Raw genomic sequence first — 23,735 nt, 5'->3', positions numbered from 1 at the left:
AAGTAGCTCTTTACAGAAAGCCTCAGATATTTGCAACTGGCCCCTGATACAGGCAACGGGAGAGCTGAAATAGATCTGACAGACAAAGCAATCAACCTAGTGGGGGCGACAATTCCCCAAAGGGCATAACTCTCCCAAGAAAAGGGGGTGTGGCCCAGCTCAATTGGCAGCCCTCCTTCAAAGAACCCAGACCCCAGAGGCTGGAATTCAGAAACCAGCTCCAGTCAGCCATGCCCCCGACAGGCTCAGGATCTGCAGAGAACTAAAAGCACTGCACCTCCTTACACTGGTGGGGGAGCTCCAGGCTGGCAAGTGCCACCTGCTGGACAGGATAGGAAAAGCACAGAATCTAAAGGTCTCACAGGAAGGTCTCATTCTCAGGGAAACTTCATACCCTCCTCCTGAGTCCTGGGCCTCTCTGGACTGGGAAAACCTGACTGGGGTTGACCATATCTGAGGAGACCCTCTCAGAAAAAAGGCTACATAGAGGCAGGGCAAGAAACAAAAATAAGAGGTGACAAACTCTGATCAACTAAATAGAACCTAAGTTAGAGATCTAGAATAAGTTGAACTGAACACCAAAGGTTAGAGAACAAAGCCAACCAACAAGAAAACCCTAGATAAAAGAGTGAAAATGAGCTCCAGAATAAAGTAATCAAGAAAATCAGATGCTTAGACAGCTTAAGATAACAAGGCATACTAGGAAACACAAAAATTTGGACCTGCCAAAGGAACAAACTAATAGTTCAATGGAGTACAGGAGTTGAGACAATTAATGCTAAATCAATTCAATGAACTGAGGGAAGAACTAATTAAAGGTGTTCAAACAAATCTCCTAAATCAATCCAAAAATCAACACAATGAACTGAGGGAAGATATGGTAAAAGAGATAAAGGATATAAGGAAGACACTGGATGACCATAAAGAAGAATTCATAATCTTGAAAAAACAAATGGCAGAACTTATGGGAATGAAGGGAATAATGGAGATGAAAAACACAATGGAGGGTCACAACAGTAGATTTGAACAGGCAGAAGAAAGGATCAGTGAATCAGAAGACAAGACGTTTGAATTCATACACACAAAAGAACAGATGGTCAAAGAATGGAAAAATATGAGCAGGGTATTAGGAAGCTGCTCGAATATACACGTTATGGGTGTCCCAGAAGAAGAAGAGAAAGGAAAGGGGGCAGAAAGAATAATAGAAGAAATATTCACTGAAAATTTCCCAACTCTTATGAAAGACAGAAAATTACAGATTCAAGAAGTACAGCATACTCCAAACAGAATAGATCCCAATAGACCTACTCCAAAACACTTACTGATCAGATTGTCCAATGTCAAGGACAAAGAGAATTCTGAAAGCAGCAAGAGAAAAGCAATCTATCAAATACGAGGGAAGCGTGATAAGATGTACAGATTTCTCCACAGAAACCATGGAGGGGAGAAGACAGTAGTATTAAATATTTAAGATACTGAAAGAGAACTGCTAACCAAGAATTCTATACCTGGAAAAACTGTCCTTCAACAATGAGGGAGAGATTGAAATAGTTTCAAACAGACAGACACTGAGAGAGTTTGTGAATAAGAGACTGGCACTACAAGAAAAATGTGCCTTCATAACACTGCTAGGAAGCCAAAATCAGATTACAAGGACCATCTTGATTATGCTAACATTCTCAGGTCAGTGAATCTTGGAGCCATGAAAGCCAGTCCCCGATTTCAGAATGCCCTCATGAATAAACAGCCACCAGAGCTCACTGTCCAAGGGGCTTTCCACCATTTACAGGGCCCTCTGTTGAAGACTTCCCTTCTCCCCCTCCTCTCCATCTCACTCAATCTGATGCTGCCTGAAAGTATCTGGCCACTCTAGGTTTTCACTTCCACTGTACAAGGTGTGGTCTGCAGAGGAGAAACCAGCAATATTATTGAGGACAGGGAAAGAGAATCAGGACGAATATCTATCATCTTCTCTTCCCCCACTGTTAAAATTCTGCTACGTCCAGAGGCCTGGTCCACTAAGCAGCATCTCTCCCTTTCTAATGCAATCTCATTAGGCCCTTCCTTTCTGTGCAGGCTGCAAATTGCTCCTCACCTCAGAGCCCTCCAGTCTTGACCCAACTCCTATGATGACACCCTAGAAGTATCCAGAATCAGGCATTGCCCTGAATTGTGGTCAAATCATACTTCTACCCTTCATGGGCAATTTTTCCTTGGAGGACTAATAGAAAAAATGAGAAGAGGGTACAGACGGGGTCCTTTAGTTACCCACTCCCCTTCCCACTGTCATTTGTAGAAACTCAAAGCAGACATGTGTCTGCTTCAGGGATAGCACCACAGGGACAAAAGACACCAATCAAAACATACCTTTCTGATATGATTTTACAAATCTGTATATTGAAAGGGTCAGACCAGATGAAATGAGATCCCAGTCAGATCTAAAATTACATGTTGCTATGCTCTCCCAATAATAGAGTTAGTGGGAAAGGAACAAGTAGATTAATGTCAAGGCTTTCGTGGTAAAGCAGGACAAACACAACGATTGACTCAGAATCAAAATTAATACCAGGGCATTAAAACAAAGAGGCAGAAACTCCCACTGTCTTTATTTTAAAGTCACTGAAGCTGTCTCTGGGTCTGTCCTCCATCCCCTGAGACTCCACTCAGCCTTCACTTACATCCTTAAATTCAGTATGAACTTTATTCCCACACCCTACTGAGGGGCCTGAGCTTGCTTTGGGAGCCATCTACACCACCGTGGGGATTTTTTCTTAGAACTATTGCTTCCCCATGACAAGTTTTATAGTTCTCTTTGTTCAATAATAAGCTGCAGGTACATTATGGATTAAATTGGCTTCTGTGCACTGGCCTGGAGCCCCACCCAGCATGTCCAACCCTGCTTCTCTGGGAATAAAGACCAAGTATCCACACCGACGATTTGCAAACAACCATCAGAAAAACTGTCCATTCATAAACACTGAATGCCAGCAATAGAGTGGTAACTTGCATTTTTTAATGACCATTAACAGAATATAAAACAGGTAGTTATGGCACTATTTCTGGGCTTCAAATTAAAGGTAACTAAAAGCCACAATTTTAAGGCAGTCAAACAGCATGTATTTTAGCTTAAACATCTGGCACTTGAATGAATTCAACTCTTCGGAGGAAAATCGGGAAAAGGGAGGAAAGGTAGTAGAAACAATTATGAGGCTCTGTTGCTTTGCAAACTTAGATTCTGCTGACATTCCTTTTCACCATGATGTGGGCCCTCTCCTATAATTTATCTTGAAGCTGTTTTGTTTCCTGTCCCTCATCTCATGCCCCCAAAACAGACCCATAATTCCAGTCCAATTATAGGCTACAGAGGGAGAATCTTGAGCATGTTTGAAGTATACCTGAGCTGCCTACAGGATACATGTTAATAGTCACTGCTCTGTTCTCCCAAAGTCCTCCATTCCATGCCCTTCATGTTCTAAATGTTTGTGTCCCATCTCACAAGAATCAACCCCTGAATCTTTTGCTGAGACATGAACTCAGAATAGTCTTCTCCCTGCCTTCTAAAATGGGGCATTCATTCATATCTCATTCAACAAACTGTCCCGAGGAAAGGCCCAGAAGGGATCCAGGGACAGGCAAGAGACCATGTGCCCTCTCACAACCCCCAGAACTTGACCAAGCCTGACCTCATCTCCTACCTCCAATCCCCAACTCAAATCCTTCCTCCTGTGTGAAAGTCTTCCACATATAGACACATATGTGTAAATATGAGCATACACAAACACACACACACACACACTCCCAAGGGATTCTTTCAAAAAGTAAATCTTGTCATCTCCTTCCCATGGTCTACCAAGTCCTGCCCCATCTGACCCCAGGCTCTCTTCCCTGTGTCACTGACACCGTTCTCCACTCCTTTCTACTGTTTCTGCCCACACTGGCTTCCTTGCCACTGTGATCCAGCCCCAGGACCTTGGAACTGGCTGTTTCCTCTGCCTGGAAAGTTCTTTCCTCAGACTTGTTCATCACACTTACAACTATTATCCAGAACTTTGCTCAGAGGTTACCCAACAGAGTTCTTTCATGATCATCCTAGCTACAACAAAACATCCTTACCTCAGACTAACCACTTCCATCATTCTCCATACCCTCACCCTGCTTTATTTTTACTTCAAAGCACATTTCAGATTAATCTGTTTGTTTATTTTCTGACCCCCCTCTCCCGCCCATTAGAATACAAAACCCAAGCAAGCAGGGAGACATTTAGATATTCAAACCAGATTTTGAAAAGTGATAACAAGACCCAGATTTTTAAAAAGATTAAATTTTAAATTATTTTTATAACTCTATAAATGCATTATTGTAAAAAAATTTCAATGCACAATTGTGAAGCGAAAAGAAAAACAAGTTTCTAAATTCTGAAGAGAACTTATACTTTTTACAAAAACATTTAGACATGTAGATGTGCACATAAGAAATGGTTATGGAATTTGGTATCTGTCTCTGAGTGGGTAGGGTTATAAGAGTGCTTCTTTTTTCTTTTTTATTTTCTTATAACTTCATACTTTTTCTGCAAAAGCACATGACTGTTAAAAAGACCAAAAAATACAAAGGCGTACTGTAGTTAATTTTAAAAAAGCAAATAAAAACAAGTCCTTGAAAGCATACAAGCAACGAATTTAGAATAGCTGAAAAACAAAATACAAATACTGCATAATAGTACTTTCTTTGTATCCTAATATATACAACATCGTCAAACAAGATCTCTATCTGCCTACTTAGAACAATGGAACAATCAAAATTATTACAGTTCACATTTTGGGCAGCCCTTTCAGCCAGGGAATGCTCTTTGGTACTTCGACAAAGAAAACAATACAAGGCAGAGAGTTTACATCTCCCCTAACCAGTCCCCATTAATAAAGCATAAAATTTAAAATATTTCATTCCTTGTTGTAAAAAGCATGTAATTAGTTACAAAAAAATTTTGATATGCCACTGAGGTAGTATTCACTTTTTTTATAAATTTTAACACAGAGAGTAAGTATAGATTTCTAGCATATATCTTCTAGAAATGACTTTATTATTTGTGGGAGCACTCAAATACCATTTTCATGTCATATATGACACTGCTATTTACTCAGTGTGGATGATAACTGATCTCACAAATGAGTTGAGTCCATATTTCTGTGACCTTAAATATTAACTCCACTCAGTTTCACATTACAGATTAACAATGCATAAGCCTCACTCATACATCTAGTGTCTAAATAACAAGCTACTCAGTATTATACAGACTACTATTAGATATTTACAGCCTTAATCAGAACTTTTCCCACTTGAACAAGTTACTAAAATTCATTCTTTTTTTGGAGGATTTTTGCCAACTCAGGACCAGTAATTCCCACCCACCCCCTCTGCCCATTTTCTAAACAGGTATTCATCAGACCTCAAGTAAGTGTTTTTTACTTAATTTTTGAAATAGGTAATTCACATATTTTTTTTTAAGTGTAGTAAGTATAAAATGAAAAGTGTCCCTCCCATTCCTGGTCCCATTCACCTAGTCCCCATCCCTCAAAAATAGGTAATAAAACACTAATAGGTTATTTCATACCCCACCCCTGTTTACAGAACAATTCATGTATAAAATACAGGATTCCCATTTACCACCCCACCAGCAACACGAATTCTAGATTCGTGTGGAATATTTGTTACAATTGTCATATCCCCCCTTTTATACACAAATGGGAATATATTATACACAATGGTTTGTGCCTTGCTTTTTTTTTTTTTTTAACTTAACATATCTTGGAAATAGTTCCTTACCAGTACATAAAAAGTCGTCTCATTTTTTTTGACAGCTGCATAATCTTCCATTACATAACTATTCCCTATCATGGGGAATCCACACTATTTGCCATCTTTTGTTATTAAAATGATGCTGCAGTGACAAAACTTGCATAGGCCTCATTTGGCCTGTTTGCAGTTGTATCTGTGGGGTGATTTCCTAGAAGGGAATTGCTGAATTAGAGTGTGTGAATTTGTAAAATATAGAACTAGACATATTTCCCTCCAAAGTGGTGTGTCAATTTATACTGCCATCAGTAATGTATGAGAGTTCCAGGTTCCCCACATCAAATTGGAGTTTTGCTTATCTAACAGGTGAAACATGGTATCTTGCTATTTGTATTTCTCTTTTGAAGGAGTGGCCCTTTTTATGTGTTTAAAGTTACATTCATAATTTGTATAAACATTTCCAATTATTTTCCTCTCTTTCAACTGTCAGTACTATAAATTCTATATTGTACGTAGTACTGAACCAGACCATTTGGGCAGATGTACAGCTGCAGCCACTGTATTTTATTTTCATTCAAAACCATTTTTTAAGACCAGGCTTCTCTGATGGTCTTCCCATGCTAGGTAGAGGAAACTGTCACCTCATGCTGTAGGCTCTGATTTCAAAGACTAGAATTTGACTACCATAGAAGCTGTAAGACTTCTGATTAGTTATTGAACCTCTCTGAGCCTTAACTTTTATTTCTGTAAAATAGAGTAAAGATACCTCTCTCATAGGGTTGCTCTAAGGAATAAATGAATTTATATATGTAAAGCCCCAAGCACAAGGCTTGGACCTGAACAGAGCCTCAAAAAAGGGTGGTTTTGCTTTGTCATCACTAATGTCTCAGGCAAAAAAAACAAAAAACCATTTGGCTAATCAAAAGTTTTTTCAGTGTTTTAAGACACTTCCGATTAAGTACTCCTGGAGGTTAAACTTTAAGATACAGTCCAACTGAAGTTGTATCGTCAGTTGGCCATTTGTGATTTGCTAAATGTACACTAAGAATGTGTTATTTCTGGTCCCATAACTTCAACTTGTTTCTCTATCAACATCATCTCACTTGACGTAAGGCCCTCCACTGACTTGGAACGTTGATTCCTGAAAGCAGCCACTTTCCTGGCTCCATTGAGGATATGCCAAACCTGCAGGTACTGTGGATAACATCTCCTCCAAGGTTTGGACTTGGCAAAGGGTTAATTAAACCCATTCTCAGAGAAAGTTAATAATTCCATTTTGAAAGCCCAAAGTTTTCATATGATATATGACACTCATGAAATATTAAGTGTATTCTGAGCCAAGCAAGTCACACACACCAAAGACACATTTGGCTTATGAGGTCATCTTAAGAAGAGGGAAGTACAAGTCTCCATTGATTTATAAACTCTTCAAGGACAAATTTTTATGAACTCTGTAAGTTTTGATCATTCACTCTCATCTTCGTATCGCCATTGCTCAACACTGTACTTGAGACATAGCAACCACTCAAACTTAAGCAATGAACAGGCTCAAAACAAATATGACTTCTTTTATATCATACTGGTTATCTCTTTTTAACATACAGTCTGGATTATTTTCTTTAGTTTAAATCTATTTCAAGCTACATCTTCTTGCTACCATAGTTGCATTTACCATTTCTCGTATATCTGGACTTCAGTGTATTTCATGAGAACACTGGGTGGGAAATGAAATATTTTGTCTTAAGGGAGTATTATTTTCCTCTTATTTTTGAAATTTGCTCTCATCCTTTTTATATGTTTCCCATTGTGATGGACAAAGAACCTGAAAATGTTATCATTGTCTTAATAAAATTTGAAGTCCTGATTACATAAATTTACTGCAAGCTAATTTGTGGTACACTTGCAACTCTACTACATTCAGAGTGTACAAATGAGTTAGTTTTCAAGGAATGCCCTCAGAGAAACAGAATTCCCAAAGTAGCCATCTGGCACCTTGTTAAACTCAAGAGGCAGAAATCTCACTTGAAAAAAAGTAGGGTTTTAACACTCTAAAGCAGTCTATATTTCTACCTCACTGCTAAGGGTAGGTTCTATGCCTTAACTGGGGAGCCTAAGATTCTCCCAAAATACAGAGCCCTGAGGACACTTCTGGAATTTGCCAGTCAATTTTACACAGCAGGTATGAACTGCTGACATGGTCCTCCAACATCACACCAGTACTGCCTGTTCAACTCAACTATTTACCAATTATTTTCTATATTGCTTTCAAGTCAATGAAAATACAATCTTCTTGAAAACTGACACTACCATGTTCCCTTTCCTAACATAGTTGATGCTGTGGTCAAAACTGATACTTTAACCTGAAAGCTGACAGCTCCCATGCTCATCATCAGGGACACTATTGATATTTTAGATAAGAATATCTTCTGAAGTATAAGCCCACTAGCATCCTGGCCACACCCATTAAACACTCTCTGTCATGGTAAGAAGCAAAAGCATCTCCCCACATTCCTAAACATCCACATCAGGGTTGGGGGAATGGCCCCCAGCTGAAATTAATAGGTGCTTTGCTGCTCCAACCAACAACACAGATTAACTTCCCACCTGAGCTAGATGCTGGGGCTGCCAAGATGAGTAAGGCACAGACCCTGATCTTCAGGCTAGAGAGCCTCTGTTGCCTTCTTTCTATCAATAACACTCTCTCTAGCTACTCAAAGTAACAGCTAAAAAGAATATACGTGAAATGAGCCACAATGTCGCTCATTGTTGAACAAAGAGAAGCAAGGTCCAAACTGACATAATCTTTGAATAATGTGTTTTGAAGGAGCAAAGTTCAGAGGAGTGATGGGTAGGATAGTGTGGAAAAAAGAACCAGAACTTGGAGCCAGTTAGAGAGACCCAGGTTCAAGCCTGACCCCTGAAAGTACTCTTCTCGTGACTGGGGTAAATCAGTCTCCATGGGAGTGGCTCCAGTCTTTCTCCCACCCATCTATGTGGGTCAGTTATTGGGCAAGGTCACAGATGCCAAATGTTCTGCAAAGGATGGAAGAGTCCAGCTCAACCCAAAATGTCGACAGTGTCTGCCTCTAAGAACTCTCCCAACCCTCAGTTTACTCATGGTATAGTAAGCATGTGAACTGTCCAGGCTGAGTCTGAGGTTTAAATGAGATGAGACAAGGAAAAGCACTGACCCAAGACCCAGTGCACAGTCAGCATTTGATAAATATTGTTCCCCCCTTACTATTCCCTCGCCAGTGACAAGCATTACAAGGTATTCATTTTAAACTGACCATCGTGTATGATACCGCAATGAAACAAAGTTGAGAAATCATTTTCTCAAAGCAGATAAAACTAGAAAGCCGGTATTCTCCAAGTTTTCACATCTCAGCAATACCTGTTTAACAGTCTTTTGCAAAAATTCTCTCAAGACCTTTTACAACCTCAGCTTGACTCAACCTAACTTTCTCACTGCTGCTTCTTTCACTTTGTCCCACTAATAAATACAGCCCCTAACAGATCATACATCCCTGCAGTCCTCTGCTCAGCCTAGAATGTCTGTTCCCCCATTCTCTCTATCCTCCCTGCAAAGTTCTTGGCCTACAGAAACATCACTAATTACTTGAAGAGCCAGTCAGACAACCATGAAGCCTTCCCTACTTCCCCACATCACTTTAAATGATTCCATTCCTTGTGGACTCAGAAACCGGTCTTAGCATTGCAGTACAGATTCTCAAACTGGGATCCACAGAACTCTGGAGGTCTTGAGTCTCCTGTGAAAACTTCAACTGTAGTTTTCATTTCCCACATAATCCAAAATAAATTAACATAAGCACTTCCTGGACCTGCTCAACCATCCAAGATATGAATACTGCCAACTAATTTGAGTCACCACACCTGAGCTCACATATTCACTAGCATGGCTGCTCATAAGCCTTCTTTCAGTACTGAAAGTTCACGAGAAAAGAACAGCAGCAAACTCAATAAATTGTATTATGTTCACACCAAATAAAGCCCAGATAATTCAGAGCTCTCCTAATGACAAAGGTATTTCCCTAAGGATCAAACAGAAATGCTGGAGGACCCAAATCGTGGCATGGTGCAAAATGGTACAAAAACCCCAAAGACCCAGATAACTCAGAGCTCTCCTAATGACAAAGGTATTTCCCTAAGGATCAAACAGAAATGCTGGAGGACCCAAATCGTGGCATGGTGCAAAATGGTACAAAAACCCCAAAGACCCTGTGTTTGTCCCAGTTGGTACCCTATTCATTTGGTATGAAGAGCCAGAAAGAAGCTGTCAGGATGGTGTTGTAAATATGACTTTTGTGGAATCTGTGGTTACATCTGCATTTAATTTTTAACTGTTTCTTAAAGAATTCTTGAGGAATTCTGTTCTTGAGGAATTTATATCCAGTTTTGTATTTGTATATGCTTAAGTTACATAATAAATTACACAAGTGAATAATGTGAGTACAGAAGAAAAGGGGACTGTACAACACAAGTTTGAGAGACAATACTTTTCATTTCATTTTGAGTACAATGAAAAACCAGAATACAGACCTTAATAATCCTTAATATATGTTAAGGTGCCTATAGTTACCCACACCACATAGGACTTGTTATATCTTAAATAACTGAAAACAGTTATGTGACTTTGGGTAAGTTTTTTCAAGCTTGTTTTTTACAGTAAAACAGGGATACTGATAATATGGGTTTGTCAAAGGTTATATGTAATAACATTACTAAAAGTACTTTGTAAACTATAAAGCACTAGACACACGACAGGTGCTAGCATTCCGTTTTCAATTGGTCTCAGCTTCTCACAGAGACTCGAAGGAAAGGACCCCTTTTCTCATTCATCTTTATATCCCTATCACACCAAGCTCATGATGTCTACCGAACTGACAACTCTGCATCTAAAACCACCAGTATAAAAGGTAAAGCAGATTTTCATTAAGAATAAAAGTTTTTACTGCCTCCAAGAGAAACAGCCAAAATGCCCTTTCCTTTTGAAATAAGATCACAGCGACGAATTGTAATTCTGTTTCCAATCTTGTTAACACCAGGGTATTGTGTTACTGGGACATTAGGTACTACTGAGCATATCCATTTGTGACATTAAACTTTCAATAAAGGCTTTGTGTTTGTTTATAACCTTGAAAAGAAAGAATTAAGAGCATTTAAACACTAAAATGTCCAACAAAGGATCATCTGCTACCCCCTTAAGATGAGGCAAATTATTAAATAGACAAGGACAAAATTAGCGTCCAACTGAGCACAATTAAAATTTTCGTGGTCAAAAAGCCATAGTTGGTGCCCCTCTAGAGATGATAAGAATAGAGAAGTGTTAGGTGTGGACAAGGGACTAGTTGCTAGATTGATTAACTCCAGTCAAAAAAGATACTAAACTTCAGAAGTGTCCTTAAAAAGCCAAAAGAGGGCAGGGAGGCAGGCAAGCAGACTTTCAGGACAATACTGATAACCTGAAATTGGACTGCCTATTCCTTTCTAACAATGATCAAGTTTCCAACTTTTGCTGAGTCTACTTGGGATTTCCTTTAAAGAAAATATGCTTTCATATTATGCAAGATTGCCAGTGTTTTACCAGGATGACAGGCAGCATAGGCTGTCTGCCCACACCAGCAGAACTATCTGACATCTTGGTTGGGACCTGTCAGACTTCAAAACTATTTTTAACTACTGTGTAACTTTGAATTTCAAATGCTCCTATTGTCAGATAGGGCAATAAGAGCTGAAACCTCCCAAGAGAATAGCCAGTCAATGACAGTAGGAGCTTGGTTGAAAAACGTAGTATTTTATTAACAGATGGAAATGATTCACAATTTACTATAAATGAGTAAAATAAAAACACAACCATTAAAAAAACACAAATTAAAACCGAAATGAGATGCCACTTCACACCCACTAGAATAAATATTATTAAAATAAAATTTAAAAAAATAGAAAACAAGCATTTATGAGAATGCAGAGAAACAAGAATCCTCGTAGACTGTTGGTGGAAATGTAAAATGGTGCAGCCACTGTGGAAAGAGTTTGGTGATTCCTCAGAAAGTTAAGTATAAAATTACCATATGACCTGGTAATCCCACTTCTAGGTACTTACCCAAAAGCAGGGACATGAACAGACATTTGTACACCAATGTTTATAACAGCATTATTCACAACAGTCAAAATGTGGAAGCAACCCACCCCAACCCAAGTTTGAGAGACAATACCTTTCATTTCATTTTGAGTACAATGAAAAACCAGAATACAGACCTTAATAATCCTTAATACATGTTAAGGTGCCTATAGTTACCCACACCACATAGGACTTGTTATATGTTAAATAATTGAAAACAAACAATATGTGGTATATACATACAATGGAATATTATTCAGCTGTAAAAAGGAATGAGTTCTGATTACATGCTACAACATGGATGAACCCTGGAGACATCTTGTTGAGTGAAATAAATCAGACTCAAAAGGACAAATACTGTACGATTCCACTTATATGAAATAACTAGTATATGCAAAGTGATAGAGACAGAAAGTAGATTTCAGGTTGTTGGGGGCGGGGAGTTAATGCTTTATGAGTAGTCTCTGGGATGATATAAAAAACAGGTGGTAATGGTAGCACAGCACTGTGAATGTGATAATATCACTGAATTGTACACGTAAAAATGGTTAAAATGGGAAACTTTGTTGTATATGTTACCACAATAAATTTTTTTAATTTTTTTTAAAAAAGGACGTTACATGTAAGATGTTAATAATAGGGGAAACTTGGTATGGGGTATATGGGAACTCTCTGTACTATCTTCTCAGATTTCCTATAAATCTAAAACTTCCTAAAAAATAAAGTCTATTAAAAAAGAGGAGGAAATCAAATTACGAAACCTGGATACTATGTAACTGAACTCAGTCACAGTTCTGTTTCCCATCCATTTTACCATGAAGCTCACCAGGAAGCCTCTCAAGTAAACATAGCTTTCAAGAGCTCAGTCCTTCCAATCTCATGGGTTACACACTCTTCTAGGGCAATTTTGGAGGGCTGGTAAAAGCCTCTCATCATTAAAAGTTTAAAATAGTGGGTTCCATTTTATTTAACCCCCTTCCTCCTTTAGGATGGAGGGGAAGACTTAGGAACGGGCATTTTAATAAGACACATCTACCTAAAAAACTCGATTTTACTGCGGGTGGAAAGAGAAAAGATTACAGAAGAAGGGCACATTTTCATTACTGAAACCACAACAGCTCAATCCCAGTTTCTGGAATCTGTATGGGAACTTGAAGTAGATGTTCCCGAAGAGAGATGGGAAAGAAGGAAGGGCAGCATCACTTAAATGTCCAGATAATGGTAAAAACAAAATAAAAGAAAAACTAAACTAGTGATGTTTCCTTATTTTAACGAAATCCTGGGAACTCAGCATTACACTTTTAAAAAATCATTTTGAGAAAATGCAAATAAGATGGTAAAATGCCAGCTGCAAGGTTAACACTCCAAAGCCTTACCTTTTCCCATTTCTGCCCCGATCTACTATTCCACCTCAAGTATTTTTCAGATCGCGCCCTTATTCCCTTGGCTGATTGCTGTGCTCAGCTCACAACTGTTTCCTATTACTGCGGCAGGACGACGAGGAAATCGCTTTTGCCATAGAACTTGGAGAGCAGACGCGTGTGTGGAATGGGAACAGAATCACTTATGGGGGCGGGGGAATAGAAAAGGAAGAGCGTGGGCCCGCTGGGAATGCACACGGCTGCGGATCAAGAACTTCCCCCAGGTTTAACACACCAAATCATGGAGAGTGATGCGGTATGGACAAGAAGGAGGAAACTTTAGCAATGGAAGGAGAACAGAAAGTGGCGAGCAAACCGCACCCTGGCTCGAGAGCGGCTGGCTGCGGGCGGTCAGATGAGGAGCCCGGGTCCCACCGAGGCCGCACAGAGGGAGCGCCTCCCACGCCCTTCGTGGCTCCCACCTGGCAGCGCCCCGGCCCGGAGCGGTTGTCTGGCTCGTCCCCGACCTCTCTTCCTCTTCCTCTTCCTTGTCCCGGGAAGGGCTTCGGGTACCGAAGAACCGGGAGAAGCTGTGCCAAGGCGCGGCGCCTCTCCTCCGGCCGCCGGACATCTCCCTGGCGCGGCCGCCGGCCCGGGACCGTCTGTGGAAACTGGCGAGGTGGCGCTCGGAGCCCAGCCCCGCGCCGCGGAACCCAGCGAGGGCAGGACCCAATCGGCGCGGGCCGCCGGCGCAGCTCAGTCCATCGCGAGCAGCACAGACGCGGGCGCAACGCGATCCCCGGACGGCTGCTCCTCGCGCTGCCGCGACTGCTCCTCCTCCCGCCCCCGCCGGGCCCTGCCCGCCCCCGGGAGGAGCCAGAGGCCGCGGCACCGCCCCGAGCCCGGGCGTAGCCAGTGCCCGCCACCGCGTGCAGTGTCCCAGTTGCAGGCGCAGGCCTGAGACCGGGAGGCGGGAACGCGCGACTTGCGACCCTAGATTCCGGGCTTCCCGCCCAAATGAGTTTAGTCTGCAGCTTGTTTGGCTTTGTTTTCATTTACTGGTTTCTCTTATGTTTTATCCTACAGCCAGTGCAAGGAAACAGTTTTCAGATTTTTGAAAGAGGTTTATGAAAGTACTTGGTAAGCTGCAGATCCCGCGTGCCCTGGACTGTCTTCAGCTCCAACATGGTTTTCACCAGAACCGCAAAAAAAAAACAAATGCGGTTACCCCAGGGGCGAATCTTAGGTAGAAAAAAAGAATGGTAACTGTCAAGTTCTTAATTCGTTTCCTGTAGGCTGGCTTAATAGTAAATGTGGAATAATTTTTCCAACCGGAATTGCTTTAAAATTCTCACACTCCAAGTTACATATTGCTCTGCAAATCCTCATTCATAAACGACACTGATCAAAAACAAGTATGATTCAAGATTGTCTCACAAATCTGGAAACAAAAGTTTCCTGACTTGCTTTAAAATAAATGCCTAAACATAGTAGTATGGCTTTTCTTAGTTTTTTGTTTTGTTTTGTTTTGTTTTGTTTTAATACCCTAGCAGTTAGTACAGAAAACATTGACATTCATTCACCCCATGTGTTTCATCTTTGTTTGTTTTAAAGCAGAACTGCCCTCGGAGGGTGTAGAAATCAGTGATATGGCCTGCAATTAAAAACTGTATACAAGTGAATGAGACAAAAATGAAATGTTCAGGGCAGCTTTGACTGGAAGGAGGAGGGACCCCTGGAAACATTCCCCCTCTGTCTTTGGGTTGCCCAAGCAGAAAAAAAAAGATGCTTATGAGTAGATTGCTTGTCTAGACCTCCCAGGTTATATGAGCGCCAGCTGATGGTTGTTAAAACTCCCTTCCACCTCACCACTACCCAGAAGCACTCCAATCCCTACCAACTGCTGTGGCAGAGTCCAAGACACACATCCTAATATGTTTGGGCTGGATTTAACCTACAAAAGTTAAAATCAGTCCAGTGTCTTTAAACTGGGTTCTTCCCAGACTATCCCTCAAGATTGACCAGTACTTGCTCTTCTGTAAATGTTTTCTCCTTTTCTGTGACTCTAAAAGAAAAAGAAATGGCTAGAATAATTCATGAGAATATAAAACAAGTAAAGTTCCCAATTCAAGGCTTATTAGTTTAGAGGGAAATCTCCATTAAGGACTTAATTACCAGAAGGCCCAAAGAGAATATGAAAGCAGAGTATGAAGTAAACTGTTCCCTCCAGCTACAGGGCCCAGGGAATAACTGATCTCTCCAAAGTACTGTTAAATGACTACCCGATGTGCCCCCCCTCCAACACCTTGCATGTAAACAAAGTAGTCCCTACACCCCAATACCTGCCCAGAGGGTGGCTTGTTCAGAAAGTCTGTCTGGGGATAAAAGTGGGTGGAGGCCCAGTAAGATTTCTTAATGAATCATAGTTCTAATTAATAATATTCTCTAAGAAATTACTCTCAAGGAAAATGCTTTGATGGTCCTTAGACTTCTCCAATGGCCAGGCTTCTTGGTAAGTAAGAAGGTTAACAGAATCATGATATATAAATTCCTAAATATTCAAGTTTTCTCCAGTGTTGATGATGATCGTATGAGTAGTAGAAATAATGCTAATGGGAATCCAGCTAGAATCCCTTCTTTCCTCTATCAGAATTGTTTGCTTTATAAACATACAATACCGTAATTATGAAAGGACACCTTATGATAATGTAGATGTTAGTGAATCACTGGTCCAAGACAAACCCATGATATGTGTTTTCTCACAAGCAACTACATCATGAGAAGGAAACAACTAACATCTAACTACTCTGATCTCTACCCTGTGGAAAGTACTTTAATGAATTTTAAATACAGAGTGCCCTGCCTCCATGAAGGCAAACATTGTCTTTGAAAAATTAGCTTAAAGCCATAAAACAATGACCCTTGAATTTTCATTCCTTTACTTTTAAATATTTATCAATTTTTAAATGTCCTACAAACTTATATTCTGATCTCATAATAACAAATTCCTGAGTACTAAGTTCTATGATTACATTAGGAAGTCTGTAAAAATATCAAATTTTAGAGTTTTAAGGGTCTTAGAGATGCTAATTTAGCTCAGTTGTCTCCATTCCTTCCTTCCTTCTTTCATACATTTTCCAGACCATTTAATACATGCCTATAATAGAGGCAAATTTACTGTGAAGCTGATGAAGCTAGAACTTCGGGATGCCTCACTGGTACTGGTTCTTCCAATATGAACTCAGCAATGTGATAATGTGGTCATGTGTTTTTATAAAATTTGCAAAAGTAAACATTTTAACTGCAACTGATTAATACCACAATCTCATTTTACTTGGATTTTCCCTAGAGTCAGTTGGTATTTGAGTCATTGGGGACATTTTGGGATCTACTGGGAAATTAGAGTTGGGGATACATTTACTTGGGATTTAGTAAGATATATGTATGTGGTTGGCAGCCACTCCCAAGTATAATTAAGTTATTGCTTGAATTTCAGTTGTCCACCATGCAACTCACCAGGCATTGGACCCAAGATGCAGGGTTAGAGCTCCTATTGAGACATGGATGTATCCTATGGCCCCTGACACTGAAAATGTGTGAGTGGTAGAGGTGAAACAAGATTTGAAATGTACAGCAGCAATAGGCAACCTGTGGAAAATTCTTCCAGGCATCAGAAGACAAATTGAAAGAGGAAGAATGACTTCTAAATTGATGTAATTTCTCTCATAAAAGGCACATGTCAATAATGCAGTGTATATACAATTTTTATACTGTAAACACAACTTTTTCTTCTTTTGATGAGAATCATATAAAACAGAATTCTTGTTTATAAGGCACAAACCTGCAGCAATACCACAAACAGCAAGTGTGTGTTTTTGTGTGTATACTGTTGCATGTTTACATAGCCCTTCTGTCAATAATGATAATAAAAATGATCAACCAAGCTAGGGTAAAGACTAAATTATTTGTTATATGCATATAAATTATATTACCAAATCATTGTCATATGAAAGGGTATCAAAGAATATGAGTATTTATTTTTGGTAAAACATATAAGGAAAAAAGTATTATAGAGGTATGTCAGGCAGTTAATGGGAAAAATATTTATTTTTTTTTAGACTTCATGATTTTTGTGGTATTAGTCCACATTTGAAAATCAGTAATTTGTGTGATTTTTTTATTCTATATAAATATTCACTTTTGTATCTAATTTTTCATTCTTCATTTTAAATTCCTTTTCTGTATAGAGGCCTCCCCCAAATCCTAAAACCTTTGATTTTACAAAACCTGGATCTGTCCTTTAGTGCTTACTGGGTGCCAGATAACATGCTCATTCTTAGAGATACGATGATGAATAAGATCAAGTGCTTTCCTACAAGGAGCAAGTTTGGAGGAGACAGATGATCAAAAAGGGTAAGGCAGGGGAGATCTTTTTATGGGCATATATAGGATGGACTCCTCAATGTAGTCTAGGTAATTCCTGAAAGGGTTACTAGAGGAGATAGCTGTCAGTATGCTCTCTTCCTCACCACCTGCTGTGACCTCCTGACTTCCACAAACAGACTGCAATTCCACAGTTTATATGATACATGAGAAAATCTGAAATTCACCACACTGTAACCGAAGTACCATTCCTAGAGAATAAGCACTATACTCCTCAAAAGTATGGGAACAGAATAACAGAGCTGATCCCCAAAGCATTTAAACAAGGATGCAAAGTGTAGTTTAGAAATGTTAGGGTTTTTGGCCTGAAAAGTCCACCAGAGGAATAAACTTCTGTTTATCTCTTAGAGCACAATATTTACTGTGTGGCAGGTGGCCCAAGAATACAAAGACAGCTGTCAACATCAAGGAAAGCACCAGCCCATGAAAAGTAAGCAGATGGATTGGGGCACTTCCCTAGCTGCTTTGTAGAATAATAGCTGTGCGTGGCCAAATGAGGCAATGTTATGCTGCCCAGGGCAGCAAAAAGCTATTACTGGATATAAGCACTCAATTAGGAGATGGGGCAGGGGAATATCCTCCCCTTTCCTTTCTTTGTATAGCTCAAGTTTTCATTAAGAACCACCACAACAAATAAAAAGGGGGGAAAATGATAGCATTTCTCATTTGGTTACATTCTAATTATTATGGTTTGTAGCACAGGAAAATTCCACTATTGCTACTTCAGTGAGAGCAGATGGTGAAATTTTAAGTAATTAACTATTCAGACTTCTATGGGATCCATGAAATTTATTATATTGCTTATTTGCAGAACATGCAGAGATAGAGATCTTTCAAACATACATCTTTTAATGCTTAAATTAAGATGTGTTAATTTCTGACCCAAGTTACGTTGATATGGTGAGGATATTTGCAAAGAGAAAGGAGTGAATTCCAAAATATATTATTGACATTAAAATTAAATATTTACTTCTCAAACAATGTAAAATTTGCTAATATAAAAATGTTGTATTCTGAAAAGTGTGTAAATAGAAGGAGTTTTGTTTTGTTTGGCAAACAGATCATAAAACACATTCCAAAATAGTTGTTCACACCAATTCAGTTTGATATACATTTTGCCTTACTCAAATACTATTGAACTATAAAGTCATATGTAGGATATTAGCTTTTACTAATGCAGCTTCATGAGCATGACATAGATGATGACTCTAGAATAAGAATTTACTATTACATAAGAAACTCAGCCCCTATATAATAGTGCTTTCCCCAAATTTTCCTTCTTGTGCATAAGCTATGCTTGTATTGTAGATTCTGATACACAATTTTAAATGTTTTTTTTTCTCTAAAAAACAATTATTTATAAATTTCTGGACTGAACTATATTAGTGTTGATTGCAAATTTTGTTTATTACGCTTTCAGGAAACAAGGCTTAAGAGTAAATGATAATTAGTTTATGAATTGGCTTTCTTCCTTTCTTATTTTAAAGTTTTTTTAAAGTACAATGTCCCAGAAGTCTGAATTCTCTTACTATGGACACTTTGTTCCCAGTTTAATTTGTTGCAAATGGCTTAAGAACAAGGCATAGAAGCAGCTGCTACTGTGGGCAAATGTTTTGATTAGGGAGAGAAAGCATCTGGAAACGCATGCTGTCATATAAGATGAACCACAGTTTTCACATACACTTATTGGGGTCTTTACCTAATTCTAAAATTGAGATTAACATTATTTCCCTTGCATGAGTTTTCTTTGCATAGGATAGAATAGAAATCTATTCACGTTGATTGTAATCTTAGGTGAAGTACTGAATATAGTGCTGAATATAAATGACATATTTATCTAGGGAAATATTTCTGTCATACTCCATTATGGAATAAAATAATCTCATCAACAAACTTTCAGAAAATCCCATTTCAAGCTATTGCTAAATGTGATAAAGATCCATATGGTGCTTGTAAAATAAAGTATTACCATAGAGTATATAATTTTGATTTTTTTAGAAATGTGGCAAGAACATTTCTCAATGACCCCCCTTTCATTCTGACAGATTTGCAAAAATTCATCAAACTATAACCTAACTGGTTTTGCAAATCATGAATTAAAGCACCAGACATCAAATATTTCCACCATTCTATCCTCCCACCTGAATTCCTTCCTTACTTCTTCCAGTAAACTTTTCATTAATAAAGGAAAAAACAAAACACAATGAAGAGTTACCTACAAATAGAGTAAAACAGAAGACAAGATTTTAGGGTCTGTTTTTACATTCACCCCATACCACACCCTCTGGAAATGATTTCACACTGCTGTATTTCACGAATGAGGGTTGGGATGCCTACATGTTTTATATATTTTCTTTTTGCAAATTACCAATAGGATAAGATGTTATGAATGTCATTTAATGATAGACACATTTTTGAACAATTTTTCTCACTTTGAAAGTTACTGGAAAGGATATTAAGTGCTTGAAATAACAGAAGTAGTTACTACTCAAGACCCTGTTATGATCAGGTTTGACTAGATACTTCAGAAGCATTCTATGGCAAAAAATAATAAGCAAAGCAATGCTATTTTTCATAAACCTTCAATAGGATATTTTGACTCAAATATCAAAATGAAGATAATTTGGTTATTTCATATTAATAACCATTCTTAAGTCTCAATGATTTCTATATTCTATCTTCTATTTTTTTTTTCTTTCAGTTCCCCAAATGAGCACTTCTGTGTAGTCTGTTTCCATTATAACTCATTTGGTTTACTACTTGTTATGGATTCAATTGTGTCACCTAAGAGGATATGTTGATGTCCTAATCCCCAGTGCCTCAGAATGTGGCCTTATTTGGAAATAGGGTCGTTATAATGGAATTAAGCAAGTCAAAATGAGGTTACACTGGTGTGGGCCCTTAATACAATATGACTGATGTCCTTACAAGCAGAGGAAATTTGGTCAAAGATAGAGACAGGGGCGAGCATCATGTGCTGATTGAAGCAGAGAAAGCCATGAATTGCCAACAATTCATGTTGCCACAACCAGAAGCCAGAGAGAGGCATGGAACATACCCTTCCCTACTGACTTGACAAGAACTATGGCCCTGCTGATACATCTTAAATCTAGACTTCCACTTTGATGGTGCTTCCAGAACTGTGAGACAATAAATTTCTGTTGTTTCAAGCCACCAGTTTGTGGTACTTTGTTACAGCAGCCCTAGCAAACAAAAATACTTCTCATACAGATAAATGTATTGCTATATTATTTTGAATTATTAAGTCTTTAATACAATTAAATGAATGAATGATTTTAAGAGCCTGACAGCTGATATTAATTTTAAATAACTTAAAAAGAAAGAATGCTAATTCCACTTCCATGTACTTTAATAGAAATACCACTCCAAAGGATCAGTCATGTACATCATCAAATGACGATGCTGAGCACACCACAGTACAGAATCTGTCTCTATAAAAGCATCAACCACTTACAGTCTGGTGGAAACAGAAATGAATTCATTCTTAAGTATGCCAGTCCACTTTTTCCCACCACTTAAAGACTTTCAGTAGGTATATTTGGTCTCCATAGCCTAAATAAGACACAGAGTAGTTTAGAACAAAATGCACCTTTAAACAAAATTCAACAAGCAGCCACTGGCAAAACTATTCCTCAGCAGCTAAGGAAGGGAGTCAGAGAACTGAAAAAAAACAACAACAACAACAAAAAACATCTTTAAACATATTGACCAAAAACCTGATTAATTACTCTACATTTCAACAAAACAAAATGTAAAAAAAAAACAACAAAAACAAGACAATGGAGACTTCTGATATAAAGACCTAGATAGAATCTAAAGATCATTGACCTAGTATTTGTTCATCAAGCTGCTTCAAACTTAATTAGGAAAGTTGGTGAGAGGAATATATATTTGTAAAAGAACAACAAACAAAACAAAACATTGACAATAACCCATCTACAAGGTTGTATTACAGCCATCCACCCATTTCATAAATATTTATCAAACACTTCTAGGCACTGTACTTGATGACCATAGCCTACACACAGGGAGCTCAGTCTCAGAGAAGGAAACATAAAACCAAGCAATAGTGAAAATTACAAAACAGTGTGATAAATATGAACAATGCTACAGGTACAAGGAAAAGGGAAGGAGAGAGTGCCTAACTGTATGGTTTGGGCAGGGTGGGTGTGGGTTGGGGATAGACTTCACAAATCACATCTGCAGAAGCCTGGATCAGAATGTCCTGCAACCAGAACCCAGCTAAAACACCTGTTAAAAAAGATTTACATTAGGAATATCATGCTAGTCAAAAAGGAACATCAAGAACCAATAGGAGTGCACACAGTACTGGGCCAACAATAGACATGATAATTAATACCTGCTGGCTGTCTGATCTGATGAGTAAATGCTGCAGTAAGCTGATATTACTACATTGTGAGTCATTAAATACTATGTAAAATATAAGGAAATACAAGGGTTTGGGTATGTTAATATGAAACTACCTTTAAGTGAACTCTTTGCTACACTCCTTCAACCTTCTTTAAAATAATTGCATAATTAAAAAGTAAATGACTAAGTTATGAGAAATATGCAAGTGGAGAAGCAACTACACTGATCCTAATGTGACCTATATAATCTGATTTCACACCTGTCAGTCACTTATTGAAACAGGTTAAACTAGTAGGTCAGGCTGGAGAAGTCTTACTACTAACCAAATATCTAATTTAGGACTAAAATCAAGTGTATAGAAGAACCAAGCAGTTCAGCAGCTGGCATATTCTTATTTAAGTTTGCCTTTCTCATAAGTTGTCAGCTTGATGGTATTACTATTGTGAAATCCAGAAAGTCACCTGATGCATGTTTATGACTAGTGATTATTTAATTTTTTTTTTTAAATACGGGCAGCAGTACTGTATTTTCCAATACTATACAAATTTCAAGAATTCTATAATTCATATAAGTATACTAACATTCCCCATACTCGTTGCAATTATCAACATATTCAGGCAGTTGATTTTTTTTAAATAGCTTTATTGAGATATAATTCACATACCACACAATTCAACAGTTTAAAGTGTACACTTCATTGGTTTTCTTTTAATTCAGTTTTATTGAGGTATTATATTCACATACCATATAATCATCTACGGTGTCCAATCAGCTGTTCACAGTACTATCATACAGTTTTGCATTCATTACCCAAATCAATGTTTGAACATTTTCCTTACTCCAAAAAGAATAAAAATAAGAATAAAAATAAAAATAAAAACAAAAAAGAATACCCAAAGCATTCCATCCCCCCATCCCACCCTATTTTTCATTTAGTTTTTGTCCCCATTTTTCTACTCATCTGTCCATACAATGGATAAGGGAAGTGTGATCCACAAGGTTTTCACAATTACACAGTCATGCAATATAAGCTAAATAGTTATGCAATTGTCTTCAAGAATCAAGGCTACTGGGTTGCAGTTCAACAGTTTCAGGTATTTCCTTCTAGCTATTCCAATACACTAAAAACTAAAAAGGGATACCTATATAGCTCATAAAAAGTCCCCCAGAGTGGCCTCTCAACTCCATTTGAAATCTCTCAGCCACTGAAACTTTCTTTTGTTTCATTTCACTTCCCCCTTTTGGTCAAGAAGATTTTCTCAATTCCATGAGGCAGTGTCCAGGCTCATCTCTGGGAGTCATGCCCCACATTGCCAGGGAGATTTACACCCCTGGGAGTCACGTCCCACGTAGGGTGGGGAGGGGGAGGGCAGTGAATTTACCTGCTGCGTGGGCTTAGAGAGAGCTTACCTTGTATCATTATATTTGTAGTGAGTTACTAGTAAACAACACTTAATTAGATAATGTTTTTTTATTCATTCATTCTTTCTTTTAATTGGTACTTTAGAACATTGACATCTAATAATAATTATTGGTATGTTTCGATTTAGAGCTACCATTTTATTATGTTTTCTGTTTGTTTCCTCCATTTTTCTCTTTTCCGTCTT

At 38.5% G+C, this 23,735-nt stretch overlaps 1 protein-coding gene across 3 annotated transcripts in view; it reads right to left on the bottom strand.

Annotated features, from left to right (window-relative positions):
* CRYBG3 (crystallin beta-gamma domain containing 3) overlaps nucleotides 1-14,120 on the bottom strand; it is a 131,073-nt gene extending 116,953 nt beyond the window's left edge. For 2 of the 3 annotated variants that reach the window (XM_037834058.1, XM_037834067.1), the window contains exon 1: nucleotides 13,776-14,120. In XM_037834058.1, coding sequence (XP_037689986.1) covers nucleotides 13,776-13,924 — 149 coding nt within the window. In that variant the 5' untranslated portion in view covers nucleotides 13,925-14,120. The remainder of the gene's footprint in view (nucleotides 1-13,775) is intronic. The other variant, XM_037834077.1, reaches the window with a different exon arrangement.
* Between the last annotated feature and the right edge of the window lie 9,615 nt (nucleotides 14,121-23,735).

This window comes from Choloepus didactylus, chromosome 1 (assembly GCF_015220235.1).
Source record: "Choloepus didactylus isolate mChoDid1 chromosome 1, mChoDid1.pri, whole genome shotgun sequence".
Classification (NCBI taxonomy): Eukaryota; Metazoa; Chordata; class Mammalia; order Pilosa; family Megalonychidae; genus Choloepus; species Choloepus didactylus.
Note: the sequence above shows the minus strand (reverse complement) of the source record. Positions and strands in the feature narration are given on the sequence as shown.